Source organism: Takifugu flavidus, chromosome 21 (genome assembly GCF_003711565.1).
Source record: "Takifugu flavidus isolate HTHZ2018 chromosome 21, ASM371156v2, whole genome shotgun sequence".
Taxonomy (NCBI): Eukaryota; Metazoa; Chordata; class Actinopteri; order Tetraodontiformes; family Tetraodontidae; genus Takifugu; species Takifugu flavidus.
The window spans coordinates 439,753-453,017 of NC_079540.1; the positions used below are offsets into that span (position 1 = coordinate 439,753).

Below are 13,265 nucleotides of genomic sequence, written 5' to 3' on the forward strand. Positions count from 1 at the left end.
GCATGGATACTGACCGAGGTAAAGCACGGTTGGAATAAATCCCCATCGGATGACAAACTGGCCGCACTGGAACAGCTGTTGCAGCCGCTGTTTGGTCTCTTTGCTCATTTTAGCCATGTGTCGATCTCAAACAGCGAGGATACCGTCACACTGCGGCCAAGGACAAGGTAACAGGAAGTGACGCAAACCGTAAACGTTGTAAACGGATGTTGCCCGCACCATGCTGACACCTTGTGGTCAGGCATGAAAGCGCATGTCTGCGCCTGGGATTGGATTTACGGATGCGAAGCAATTCAAGAGTTAGCAACCAATTCATTAGGGTCTATTTATGACTTGTGTCAATCTGTTGATACTCTTATGCAAAACTTAATGATATATATAAAGAAATAAATCTCTTCATTGCCCTCCTGGGCGGTGTCTCCTTCCTTCAGACTCGGGTCCTCTACCAGAGGCCTGGGACTCTGAGGGTTCTACGCAGGATCTTAGCTGTTCCTAGGACTGCGCTTCTCTGGACTCCTCTGTTACTGCCCCTAGTGTCCCAATCACTACTGGGACCACTGTTGCCTTCATGCCCCACATTCTCTCTATCTCCTCTTTCAGCACTTGGTACTTCTCCAGCTTCTCGTGTTCCTTCTTCCTGATGTTGCTATCACTTGGGATTGCTACATCTATCACCCCCACTGTCTTCTGGTGTTTATCCACCACCACTATGTCAGGATGGATATATATATATATATTTATTTTTATTTTTTTAAATTATTTTTTTCTGACACGGATAACTGTAGACAATTGAAATACAGAAACAATTTAATCCCAGAAGATGTAGCCGTTAGTTACCTTACACACATAGAAAGGCCAATATAAACCAATTTCAATACAAGTGTATGATGTACAACAAGAACCTTTCCATTCAAGTTCTGTAAACCCACATACAAAAATACAGTATGATTGTTATTGTCCTACCAAAGTCACTGTATGGACACTAACCAGACAACAGAACACGTTTGCTTGAGGAAGGGACAGTGTGGAAGCTTAATTGTGGACAGCAAATGTAGCAACTGGATGTAGATTAATTCCATTTGTAATGCAAAGGAATCACTATGTTGTGTGAAAAGACAGGACACAGGTATACACATCACCAAATTACGACAAAAAAGTTGGAATGGTGTGTGAGAACTGATGCCTTGTTGCTCTCTACAATAACTTACTGCAGAACGCACGGGAACGGGTTCATTCATCAGGTTCTGTTGCCTCAACGCAGACAGGTGGATTTGCAGTCACTTTAAAAAACCTATTTCTGGATCAAAACGCCAGAGAAAGAATCTGTAAAGAGCAACAAATGGCATCTCTCTTGCTGAAAAATAGCACAGCCGAGGGACAAACGCTCTCCTTTCGTCATAAGAAAAATACCAAAGTTGAGTTTACAACTCATTTACTCTGTCATGTGCAAAATTGAATACTTCATCACACAACCATCAACCTCATTTTCCACTAAAAGAAGTTTGATTTTTGCCAACAAAGACAGAGTTATTCGGGTAAAAGTGCCAGAAGATCATAAGGGAGGGACACAGATTGCTTCTCCACCACAATGGCAATACTGTGCCGCTGTAAACATACACTGACTGTTCATTTACTGGTATTTTTTGTACCACAGGAACAAAATCATTGACAGTAGGCAAGATGTTCTTTTAAGGTCGACAGAGGAAGCATGGGTATTCCTTCTAAAGCAATATGCAGTGATGAAAGAACCAGTAGAGAGAGTTTGTAGTCTCTTTCCTGTTGGCATGGCTTGAATTTCCAGGTCACAGGTGAGGGTCACGTAATCGGAGGCCGAAGATCGGGTACTGACGAAGGGCCGAAGGTTTAGAGGTCAGAGCCAAAGTGCACGCTGATGCTGGGAGAGCGCTGTGTGTGGTTTGACGCTGGAATTAAATACCCCATTCCTTCCTCCTGCAGGCTGCATGAATAGCGGCTGGCTTCAGCGGCTGTGTGGCTGCTGGAGACTGGAACCACACCACTGGCGACCTGCTCAAAAGACCGGGAGAAGACGGCGCTGGCGGTGCGTGTCAGGCTGGTAAGCGCTCCGGCCTTCGGCACCGACTGGCTAGAAGTGAGTGTCAGTCGCCTGTCAGACAATTCTGCACTTTCACTGGCAGCCCTTCCTGTTGCTAGCGGGCTTGCATCCTTGTCTTTATCTTTGCTGCAACGTGACCCGAACCGACATTTCTTCATAGCCTTTGCCCCCAGATTTAATGTGGTGACACTGTTGCTAATAGTGATGGTGGGTGGGGTCACATCAGGCCCCACACCGCCTGGCCAAAGCCCTTCATCCATCTCTGAAATATCCATCAGCTCATCCGGGGAACCCAGATCCACTGCGTCTGTGAGTGGGAAACAAAAGGACACATTTTAATAAAATGCCCCCCCACAAAAAAACAATCACAACCTCATCTGTCATCATGCTTTTCATCAAGCTAGATCTTATTAAATTATATACTTTTTATTTGTTCTATTGGTATTATCACAAAACCAATTTTGTATTGTTAAAAAAAAAATCCCATCAAATGTGATTTTCATAGAATTCAATTTGCATTATTTATTTTAGAAGTGTTTTAAATTTGTTGAAAAAAGTACATTTCATAGAATTTGTATATAGATATAAAAACAAGCTACATGACAGATAAGTGGAGACACTGTCCAGCAGGTGGCGCCTTTACGCTCTGACCTCGGTTAAAAGAGCCACCTGCCATGAGACAAGAAGTTGTTTTCTCGTGTTTAATCCAGCCCAGCACAAAGGTTAGTTTAAAAGTCAGTGGTTTGTAGGCAGATGAGCGCAGGTTATGTCCCAAAGGCAGGAAAGGGCAAAGTCTATAAGCTTAGGAAAAACCACAAAGGGAGTGAAGGATTGTGAAAGAAATGTACAATTAGGAGATTCCTAAAAACACCCTTTCACTGAGAGACACACATATTATTGTTGTGAGGCAGGAATCTACTGCATATTGCTCAACAAACACACGCTTTATCTGACTACCACTGAACATCAGTAAACAGCTGAGAAACACACAGGCAGGTGCTGGTTAAGGTTTTGATTCCAAAGATTCCAGACCTGCATATCTTTGCTCAGCTCTTAGCTACCTGTCAGGGATCCACCTCCAGGTGCAACCTAGTGGTAATGTGTCGAGGCGTACTAACGTCATCCAAAGTCTCAGTTTTTAAAACAAGTAATTACAAATAAGTTTAGTTATACAAGTTAAATTCTAAATAAAATAACCACATCTGGGTTTAGGACACTGGTTGAAGTGACTTAAATGACCCCAGGCTTTGCTAAATAAAATACACCCAACAACAGACAGCCCCTGAATTAAAATTGAAAAGCTTGTCAAAAGAAATCTCAAGAAAATGCATTATTTTAAATTATACACCCACATATAACATCAATGCTCAGTCACTCAATTGTCCCCCCTTTATTTTCAGGATCCATTTCATTTTCCCCAGTTGCACATTTGACTAGTCGGCCTTAATGAAATGGCCGTTATGTAGTTAGATGAATGAAAAATGAATTAGAAGGGAAATCTGAGGAGGAAATCTTCACAAAGCCAGCTTCAGCCACAAGAAAGAGTGAATAAATGAATGACACTGGACAGACAGATGAAAGAGAACAGCGCGTTTGGGCAAAAAAAGTCGGTGGAGCTCGGTGCAAGAAGGGGAAGTCACCATGCAGCTGTTTAGACCACGCCCCCACACACGGTTACCTAGGTTACCCCAGGAGTGGGGCAGGGGGAAGGAAGGGCAGGATCTTAGTACTGGCTCCTCCCTGTGGAGGCTGACCCAGAACCCTCATTCTCCACCATCCGCCTTACAGACTTCTGCCTCCTGACCTCCTGACCACGCGTGCTGGAGTCATGACATCGGGCGTCCATGCTGACCTCGGAGGCACCGCCCACCGCGTCGCAGTCGGGCTGGGCGCGGCCATCGGGGCGCGGCCGCATGGAGTCTCCGTTGGGCATGCGCTCGCCGCTCACGCCCGTCACATTGATCTCGGGGATGGCTGCGCCCCCCAGCGCTGCCTCGCTGTCCCCACTCACCTCCTGGGCCTCTGATGTGGGGAGGGGGGTGCATAAGGAGGTTGTGTGGCAACACATTTGTACACACGCACACCAACAGATGGACAGACAGACACGGAGCATGCACACAGAAAACACGGTCATGTGCGCAGACACACATGAGCACAGGACAAACAGAAGTCATCAATGTCAGGGCAAAATAATAAAGACAAAAATCAAAAATACACCGTCAGAGTACATGCTGGATGGAGAAGAATGAACACAACCAGTTGGATTAAATTATATAACATGCTGAGCGAGTGCTCAAGGACAAGAACGAACGATGGGGTGGATCTTATGTGCCTCATCTGGACTCTGGGCTAGAGAAATGTCCTTGCCTGATGGTGAACCACATAAAGACCGCCGTTAAGTTCCACAGCAACTTACGGCCTTTGTGTCGGAGAGGAACAAATCACACAGAACACACATGTGATGAGCCAGTCGCCATGACCAACTAGACCTCACGGATACCTTTGGTGCAACCGTCCGTGTGAGACAACAGTACGTCAAACAGGAAGTTGCGGTTTTGACTCTGGGGATTCTGAGAGGCTAAATGACAGTTCCTTCTCAAACGACTGAAGGAAGATGACAACACGGGGTAATAAAGAGGGCTAAGTAAAAGAACAGCTCTATACCTCCTGCTTTCCCTCCTTTTAATCTCTGAATTTGATAACGCTCTTTTAGCTGCACCAAATCTCAACAATGTTGTTCGCTTGTCTTACCGTGTCTCTTCCAGCGGTGTCCCCTGATGGACAGCGAGGTGACGGCATTGCGGGAGATTCTGGAGGAGGTCGGCGTGATCTCCACCTGGATACTCCGAGCGCCCTCTTTGTTGTTGCTCTTTAACGCTGCGCCGTGCAGCGTGGACTTGATGGCGTTGCCCACCTGTGGCCAAACAGAAACAAACCTCACACACGTTACTGGAACAGACAATTCCTGACAGACAAGTGTCAGCCAGCTTCTTGTCTGCTTGGGAACACTCTCATTTGCACTTTTCCCCTCTAGGATAATCTGTCTTCGAGGCCCGTTGGATCAGAATGCTCTCAAAGTAAATTTAATCCATGTCCGATGTTGAAGGTCGATAACTAGAAAATGTCAAGTGGCACAACTGCAATCACGCATCGGCTAAACCCAGTTGAATAACGTGGTAGAAGACATCTTAATCGCAATACAAGACGTCCATTGTTTATAATATATGGTCTGGTACCTTCCACACCCCCAAGCTTAACAAAAAAAGAATTTCTTTGGACAGTAGTGACGTTTGTTTTCATTGCATGCATTGCCAACACATCCTTTGAATAAAATGTCAAATTAATCCATCTATATCCAGACATAGGTAGTTTTGATTGTAGTAGTACAAAGGAAGTACACCTTTGAATTGCATAGTAATACTCGGAGCTTAAATTCAATCCTTTACTCCCTGGGCCTCAAGGATTACAGCTTAAAGCAGCAGGAAAAGCAGGGGAAAGCATGTAAATAATCTTGTGGGATTACACGTGTCTTGGTTGCAATACGATCCGTAGACCCATACAATGCAGAATAGTGTACTGTGAAGTAGGAAGCTGTTACATTAGTATATATTCTTTAAAAAAGAGGAAAAAAGGTTTCACTCACCAACAGAGGTTCAGGAAATAACTCCAGCTGGGCCCGATACAGAACGTCATCCAGAGCTTTAGATCCCATCTCAACTTCCCCATTACACCTGTGCATAAACACAAAGACACATGTAACTACAACAGATGCATTCAGGACTACTACTTTTTAAACCTAATCCAAATGTGTAGACAGATGCTGATTGGTCAGTAAGTTTGTAAAATGATGGTTAGATTATCGCCTGTATGTAGACTTACAAGGCGTAGTGTATCCCAGTGATCAGCTGGACAAGGAAGTCAGATGTTACTGTCATCCGTGTGTTAATGCCTTTGTATCGCCGCATCTGTTGCCGTGGGTAACCGCATATACAAACCCTGGACATGTGAGAGAGAGAAACACTCAATGCATGTTTCAATAAAGGAAACACTGAAGCGTCGATAATGGAGCCACTCCAATGAGGCACTCAGCAGCTCTCTGGTAGCATAGAAAACCAAAATAATTAATTATTAAACTAGATGCAACAAATCAGATCCCACTAGACATTTCACTTAGATTGACTTAGGGCCAAGCTGAGTTAAAGGCATTTCAAGTACAATCAATGTTAAACATCAGCTAACGCCTACATTGCCGACAGGGCAGCATGATATCAGTGTGGCTCTAGAATGTGATGACAATCTGTTTCAGGTTCATCGTTACATTCATTTTCCGCAACTGTTACCTGACAGGAAGGAAGATTTTTCCGATACAAAACCTGGTGGATGATAACAGATTGCAGCCCGTTCTCTAAGCACCAGAAGCACAAGCTTCACAACGCCTGCATGTCTGATACACCACCTCTCTTACATCCGGAATACTCCAAATAAAACAAACTACTCACTTTCAGCACATATCAGCATCGCAACCAATCATTAGAAGTTAAAAGAAAGGGCGTGAGTGGTACAATGAGGTAGTCATGGTTCGAGGGCGAAAACTGGACTTTGAATGTGGTGTCACCCAGAGGGGGAAGAGCTTTTATGATTTTTTTTTCAGTGTGTGTGGTGCGTGTTTTTACCTGGAGCTGAGCTGGCAGAGGGACTGGAGGGACGTGGGGGTCATATAGCTCAGAGCGGCGTTGTAGCACAACAGCAGGAAAGTCAGCACCTCGAACCTCAACGACATAAACACACACTTAAAATAGAATACGCAACAGAACATATTAGTGCAGGCCTGGAAAAACCAGGAAGGGATGTCACAGCTTTAAACACAGCATCAAAAAAAATCATTGGGTGGATTTTAACATTACCGTAACAACTGAATAAATGTGCAACAGGTTCTGAACTGTGACGTAGACAAGTGTCATTACACACATTTTTCATTTTCAGACTAAGTGATTAATGTGTAATCTGTCTTTTACCTGTTCTGGGCTGTAAAATTCTCTCTTTGGAGATGTGGCCCACTGTAAACGACCCTGCTCAGCCCGTGGTTGGCTAGAGCCCCCTCCGTAAGGGCAATGGAGCCAATGGCAGAAGGCTGAAAGGCAGCAGAGTCAAGTTTTTAAGTTAAATCCTCTTGCGACAGGAGAAAAAAGTGGGGTGCACTTCTCACCTCATGGTAGACTGAAGGTTTGGAGAGGGAAGGGACAGTAAAAGATAATACTTTACTTTGTCCATCTTTATCAACTATTTCCTGTCAAAAGAGAAAGATGGGGAAACAATGAGAAAATAAGATTGTAAAAAGTACTTCTGGTTATATGTGGGTGTATTTGTGTTACTTAGTGTCAACCCCCCAGTCTGCTTTTGTGTGTGTAGACACACCCCAGGGTTTCGGTATCCCCCGTGTGCATGTTAATGTCAAACAGATTAATAGAGGCCAGTGAGAGTGCTTAGTGACAGATGCCCCACTCTGCTATTCAGAGCTGAAGGTTTTTATTTTGCTGATGATACGGCAGAGATGACTTTCACACTTTCATGTGTTGTTATCATCATCGCTCAGACAGCCCGGGGACAGACGCGAACACAAGCGAAAACTGAAATCCTCAATTTGTGGAGCCATGTCATTTCACTTCCTCTATATTAAAGTCTCATTTTTCTCCCGCCCTCCATGGTGTCTTACTCGGCACAAAGGCCATAGAGTAATCTTTGGAAACACATGACTCATGCTTGAAATAGCTGAGCAGTTAAGTCCTGCTTTTGTTAGTGCATGATTATGCTATTAAGGATAAATGGCATTTTTTACCAACACACACACCACCTCAGTCATATTCCCTACCAGGTTGTAAATGCCCAGCAGCAGGGCCTCTATGCATCCAGAAGTGTGGGGGTCTCTGGCTGCGCTGACGGACAGGAGGCTCCACAGGAGCTCAGGCAGGAACTGTAGCACGAAGCGCTGCAGCTGTGGTTGGCTGCTCCGGTAAAATTCAAAAAGCTGGTGGCAGACTGGTTCCAGCAACTGAGGGAAAACACACGCCCGAAAACATGAACAATGCAACCATCATTGCAACCATTATGCGAGGGTGGCGCCCTTTGCCAGATGAAAAGGAAGAAGCTAATCAGGGGCCTTTAGAAATCTTTCTACATGAAGTATTTAATGAAGAAATATAGAAGCATGTGTTCATACATCACTGTAGTTCTCCCTGATGACCTTGTAGAGTGCGGGAACCAGAGCAGCTTTGTCTTTTAATGAGGCGGCATAGCTGGATATGGCACTGTCAGGAAGGGTCTGTAACACACACGTTAATGGCTGAAACACTGCAAACTCATTCACTTGCTCAGAAATCTTCTTAGATGGACACAAACCGACACATACCTTAAACTCTGACAACCATTCCTCCACCACTCCTTGGTCCATAGCCAACATGTTCCCTCATTTGTAGTGGTCTCGCCTCAACCTACAAGAGAGAAACATAAACCACACAGTTCTTAGCATTAATGCCCACAGACAAGCAATTAGATCCCGGACGAGACTAATTCAGTGTTAACCAACCTTCTATGTTTTTGCTGCGCAGTTAAAAATATCCTATTATAATCAGTCAACAATGTCCTGGCAGCGGTGAACAATTATTGCGGCCTGCGTTCCACTTCAGTACTCCAAAGAGGCTTAGTCTCATAGTCCCTGCAGCAATCCTGTTTTCCATGCATTCCTCTTCAGACAAACACCTCTACGTGGAGCACCCTAACAGGATATCAAATTGTAAAATCACTCCCACACAGACAGGTAAGCTCTACTGTGGAAGCCTGGAGGCAACACAATGGGTAATGAACGTGGAATGAAAAAGGTTCCTAGCCCAATTTAAGCCACATTTGCTCAGTGGAGTGAAAGCTCCGTATGCTCAGAACATCGCTCTTGGTTACTTTCAATTCTCCTTTCCAGCCACACTTAACACTGTCTGTAGCTGTCTTTTGTTCCTCTGAGCAATTTTCTATATGCATGAGGTTTACCATCTACTGAACACCATACCTTTCCCTTTGTTTTTTGCTTGTTATTATTTTCTGGTTCAGAAGCCTCTAAATTATACATTTTTTTAAAAGAAAGATATCATCGTCATTGTATGCTGCACTAACCTAAAGTGCAAGTGAGTGGGCAGGATTAATGGCTCTTAATGTCAAGACTTTTTCACTGTCAATAAACTGTGTACATGCAAATGATCTCTCCTCTTGTATTTTTAGTGTCTGTCCTTCCTCTCTAGGTGTCTATTTATGGACTGAGCCAATGACAGAAAAATAGGGGGGCAGCCAGTGACTCATGAAATGAAGCAGGATTATAAGGCATCCATTTAGAGAAATTAGTTCTTGTGGCAGTTTGTTTTTATGTCCATTCACGCCATCGAAGGCTGCATGTGCATTTAAAAAGCAAACGCACAAAGGCCAAAATAAAGAACCATAATTAGAGCACGGTGAGTCACTCTTGGAACGGGCTGTCTTTTTGCTCCAGTAGTTTCGGTTTATCAAAATATTCTCAGCTGCAATATTAATACAGAATTTTTATTCAACAAATACATTGAAGCACGGCTCTGACAAAAAGAGGAAACGATGTATAATGTAGACATCGAATCTGCCACAGAACCATCGATAATGATCTGCCAGAGCTTAACCTCAGAACAAAACCTCACATTTGATAAAATGTGAATGTGTGACATAATTTCCTGAACAAATACGACGTCACTTGGATGATGTTATCTAGAAAGCGATTATTAGACGATGCCAACAGCAACAGGGCTTTTGCACATTCCATGGTTGCAAAGACGTTCCGAAGAAAAGCTGCAGCCTGTGAAGCCGTGACTACACCAGCATTAGAGACGGGTTGCTAAGCACATTTGATGAGCAAAAGTAATAAACCAATAATATGGTGAACGATCGGTTGGATAATGAGCGCCGAGGGACAAGTAGGCAGTGGAGGAGTGACCCGATCGATGCTTAAATGAATAGAAAGCAAGATTATTGAATGTATTCAAAGAAAAGGGATTAGAGGGGATGAATGACCACCCAAGGGACTGATACCTAAAGAGCAGTGGGTTAAGTTCAATGATACATTTCAATCAGAGCTGCCCTGGCAACCCCTTGGTTTTATGGAAAATACAAAAGGAGAAATAGCTCATCGGTAAGACCGGCTTTTGAGTTGTTCCGCCACTGTCACGCATTGCGCAACTGTCTGCTTATTCACCCCGATGCCTGTCAAACAACTCGCTAAAAGTGACGGTTTACTTCCGTGGAATTCCAACCTACACCTCCATCTTAGACTCTTAGAGTCACACACGCGCACAGACACAGGTTTGACAGTCTAAATGAGCTTATTCCTAACTCCTCCTTCCTAGACTCCTTTCACCGCAGACGGCTCTCGCCTGAGTTTACATTCCGATTTCTTGATAGACTGCACCTCCTTGCACCTCCGCAGATCACCACACAGCATCTGAGACACGACCACAAGAAAAGGCACTTCTTTGGAATCAAATATAAAACATGCAAATGCAGCCCAGCAAAAGATACATCCTCCTGTGCTTGTTGCAAAGTGCTACCATGTCAAAGCTGGATGGCTGAATTAAAGACGCCCACGCATACGCAACCCCTCATGCCATTTAAGTAATGTCCTATTACACAAACGCTGAGGAGCATTTGCACAGGAAGTAGGTGGACCAGTAAGCCCGGAGGCTTGAACATGGGGATGAAAAGGAAATGGGCTGCAAGATGAAGTGGGTGGGTTTTGAGAGTGCCAGAGCTGCCCCGGCAGCTTTTTCCTGTGGTGCTAGGTGGCACCCGTTGAAAGTGCTCATTAGTCAGCCAATGACACATTTCCAAGACCTTGAGCAAAAAGATTCGTGAATCACACGACTGAGAAATAGATCAAAAGTGGTGTCTGAAAAACCAAAACCACCGTGTCACAGTAGTTTCTAGCTTCAAAGTAAACGTCCCACCTCTGTCACGGCATCTATTGCCTTGTGCTTTATTTGGACTGCAGTTAACCCCGTTGCATCATCACCTCCCCCTCACCCCCTCCCAGGGTCTCCTTGGATTCCTTGCTACCCGTAGCTTGTGGGAAGAGATGGCTCGAATCGTCTCTTGGCATTTTCTGTCTTTACTCAGGCATATATAGCTGATGGCTGAGAGAGAACAAGGTTTGTGATTTCTGTCCTTTAATGCTGCGGGAGAGACGGAGAGATCTTACAGGGAGGAATCAATCCTCTTACAGCAGCCTGAGCCCACACATGTTTCACCGTTTCACCGTCTCAGAGCCAGTAATGCATTTATATACCTCCTATTCTGCATCTTCCTTTAAGGAGTCAAGCTCACAAAAGTACCAATGCAGTTTTGTTTCAAAAATTGTAGTTTCTCTAAGATTTCCTCATCAAATATGGGCCATTCCCATAATGCACAAAAATGGAGGTAGGAGTCTGCTATACAATAGATTTTTTTAGATCACATATGCATGCGTTATACATACGTTTTCTGAATTAAGAGAAAGATGTTGCTTAAATTGGTGAATGTTGAAGCTACAGGCATAAATTTTTCCTGATTGTGATGCAGAATGACAAGAAAGCCTCCACCACCTTCTTGCTCAATGGCCTGCTGGACTTTTCTGTCAAAAAGCATTAAGAGGAGCAGCCACACACATGCATTTGTACATGCACACAGTTTAATGACACACCGCTTGGGTCACACACACAGAACAGTCACTGCTAAAATGCAAAATGGTTTCTGGGATTAAGGAGGAAACCAAATATTACATCTAAAAACATTGTAAAATAAAACATTTGACACTGTGCATGTATAAATAAGGCTTAAACCGGAACAGGAAAACTAGTGGGTGAACGGTGAGAAAACTCGACCACATTATTGGTTTTAGGACGCATCAAACACATCAGAACTCGATTCTAACTCCTGTCAAACTGGTACAAACCACACAAACACACGAGAACTAAAATTACTGGTAGAATTTCGACAGGTATCATTATTTTAAGGTCGTGACACAGCGCACAGCTGTCACTACAAAGGCTACAGCCGGCAAATACTCTCTTTTTTACAAGCCTGTACCAGCTAGTTAAAATGGGTGAATGGGAAATTGGCTGTGTCGACTACGTTCATTGATTTAATGTCGTTTGGTTAATTCGAATGTTAACTACTAGTCCCATATCAGTTGGATTTCCCTCAATCACAACTGGAAATTCTGCTGTGGTTGAAACGCTGAGTTTGAATCAAACCGCCGGTAGTCCGATGGCTACCATCCGATCTGGATGAGTTATAAGTCAGAGTATTTCAACCAGTATTAACTAGAAGCGTTAAGTATTTCTCTGAAGCCAAGTACCTTGTTGTCCGTGTGACATCAAGCTGTCACACACATTAGCCTGGTTAGCTAGCTAGGCTAACAGCGCGACATCAAGAAAACTTACAGTTGCAGTTTACTTACTGGCATGCTATACGTCACTCTGCTCCTATCGCTGTATTCAAGCGTCCCAATGAGACAAGTTAACGGCTAAAACTGTATTACTACATAAATCTCCTCAATAATTCATCTACATCGACTCCTTCCATCTTCATTACTTTCACCATTCAGAGACGATCTCAGGCAGGACTCCCGCTCCAATGATCGACAAGGACTGCGCCAATGAATGAAAAGTATAAATATAATGACCACGCCCCCAAAGCATCAACCAATTATTTTACGAGTGGGGCAGTACATTATTATATTCCACCATCATGGTAGGTTGTTGTTGTCAGTGTGCTCTTTGACAGCACCCACCAAAGGCATTTATTGTTTGTTAATTCGAAATATCCGCTCAGCTATATACCAAAATGAAATTGAAAAAATTCATAATAAGTCATAATACTGGAGTGTACAAAACTATTAATTATTTATTTTTTAATTAGTGCTGTGTTACAATATTTAAAAAATTTGGCAATGCTGTCTGATCTAATGCCATTCACCTTATGTATGAATGCAATGCATGAATATACCCTGACTAATTTAAATATTTTTTGACCATGACAGCATGCTTATTTGATTTCAAATCATTTAATGACGAAAATATTTTACTCACGTTACTGATTTCAAATTAATCTGGAAAAAAATGCACACCGTCTTTGCATCTCAGGACGATAC

General features: G+C 43.6%; 1 protein-coding gene across 3 annotated transcripts; it reads right to left on the reverse strand.

Moving 5' to 3' along the window:
• Positions 1-789: 789 nt before the first annotated feature.
• Positions 790-12,781, reverse strand: hycc1 (hyccin PI4KA lipid kinase complex subunit 1). Of its 3 annotated transcripts, none has more exons than XM_057021620.1 (12): positions 12,573-12,761; positions 8,658-8,846; positions 8,481-8,562; positions 8,292-8,393; positions 7,944-8,123; positions 7,281-7,361; positions 7,090-7,205; positions 6,748-6,843; positions 5,954-6,070; positions 5,718-5,805; positions 4,826-4,988; positions 790-2,381 (listed from the first exon to the last, which is right to left on the reverse strand). In XM_057021620.1, the coding sequence occupies exons 3-12, from the start codon at positions 8,529-8,531 to the stop codon at positions 1,864-1,866; spliced, it is 1,512 nt and encodes a 503-aa protein (XP_056877600.1). In that variant the 5' UTR covers positions 8,532-8,562; positions 8,658-8,846; positions 12,573-12,761; the 3' UTR covers positions 790-1,863. The 3 variants fall into 3 exon arrangements, with proteins under 3 accessions (XP_056877600.1, XP_056877599.1, XP_056877602.1); XM_057021622.1 differs by lacking the exon at positions 8,658-8,846 and adding an exon at positions 3,753-4,096 and having other exon boundaries at positions 2,241-2,381; positions 12,573-12,781; XM_057021619.1 differs by lacking the exon at positions 8,658-8,846 and having other exon boundaries at positions 12,573-12,781.
• Between the last annotated feature and the right edge of the window lie 484 nt (positions 12,782-13,265).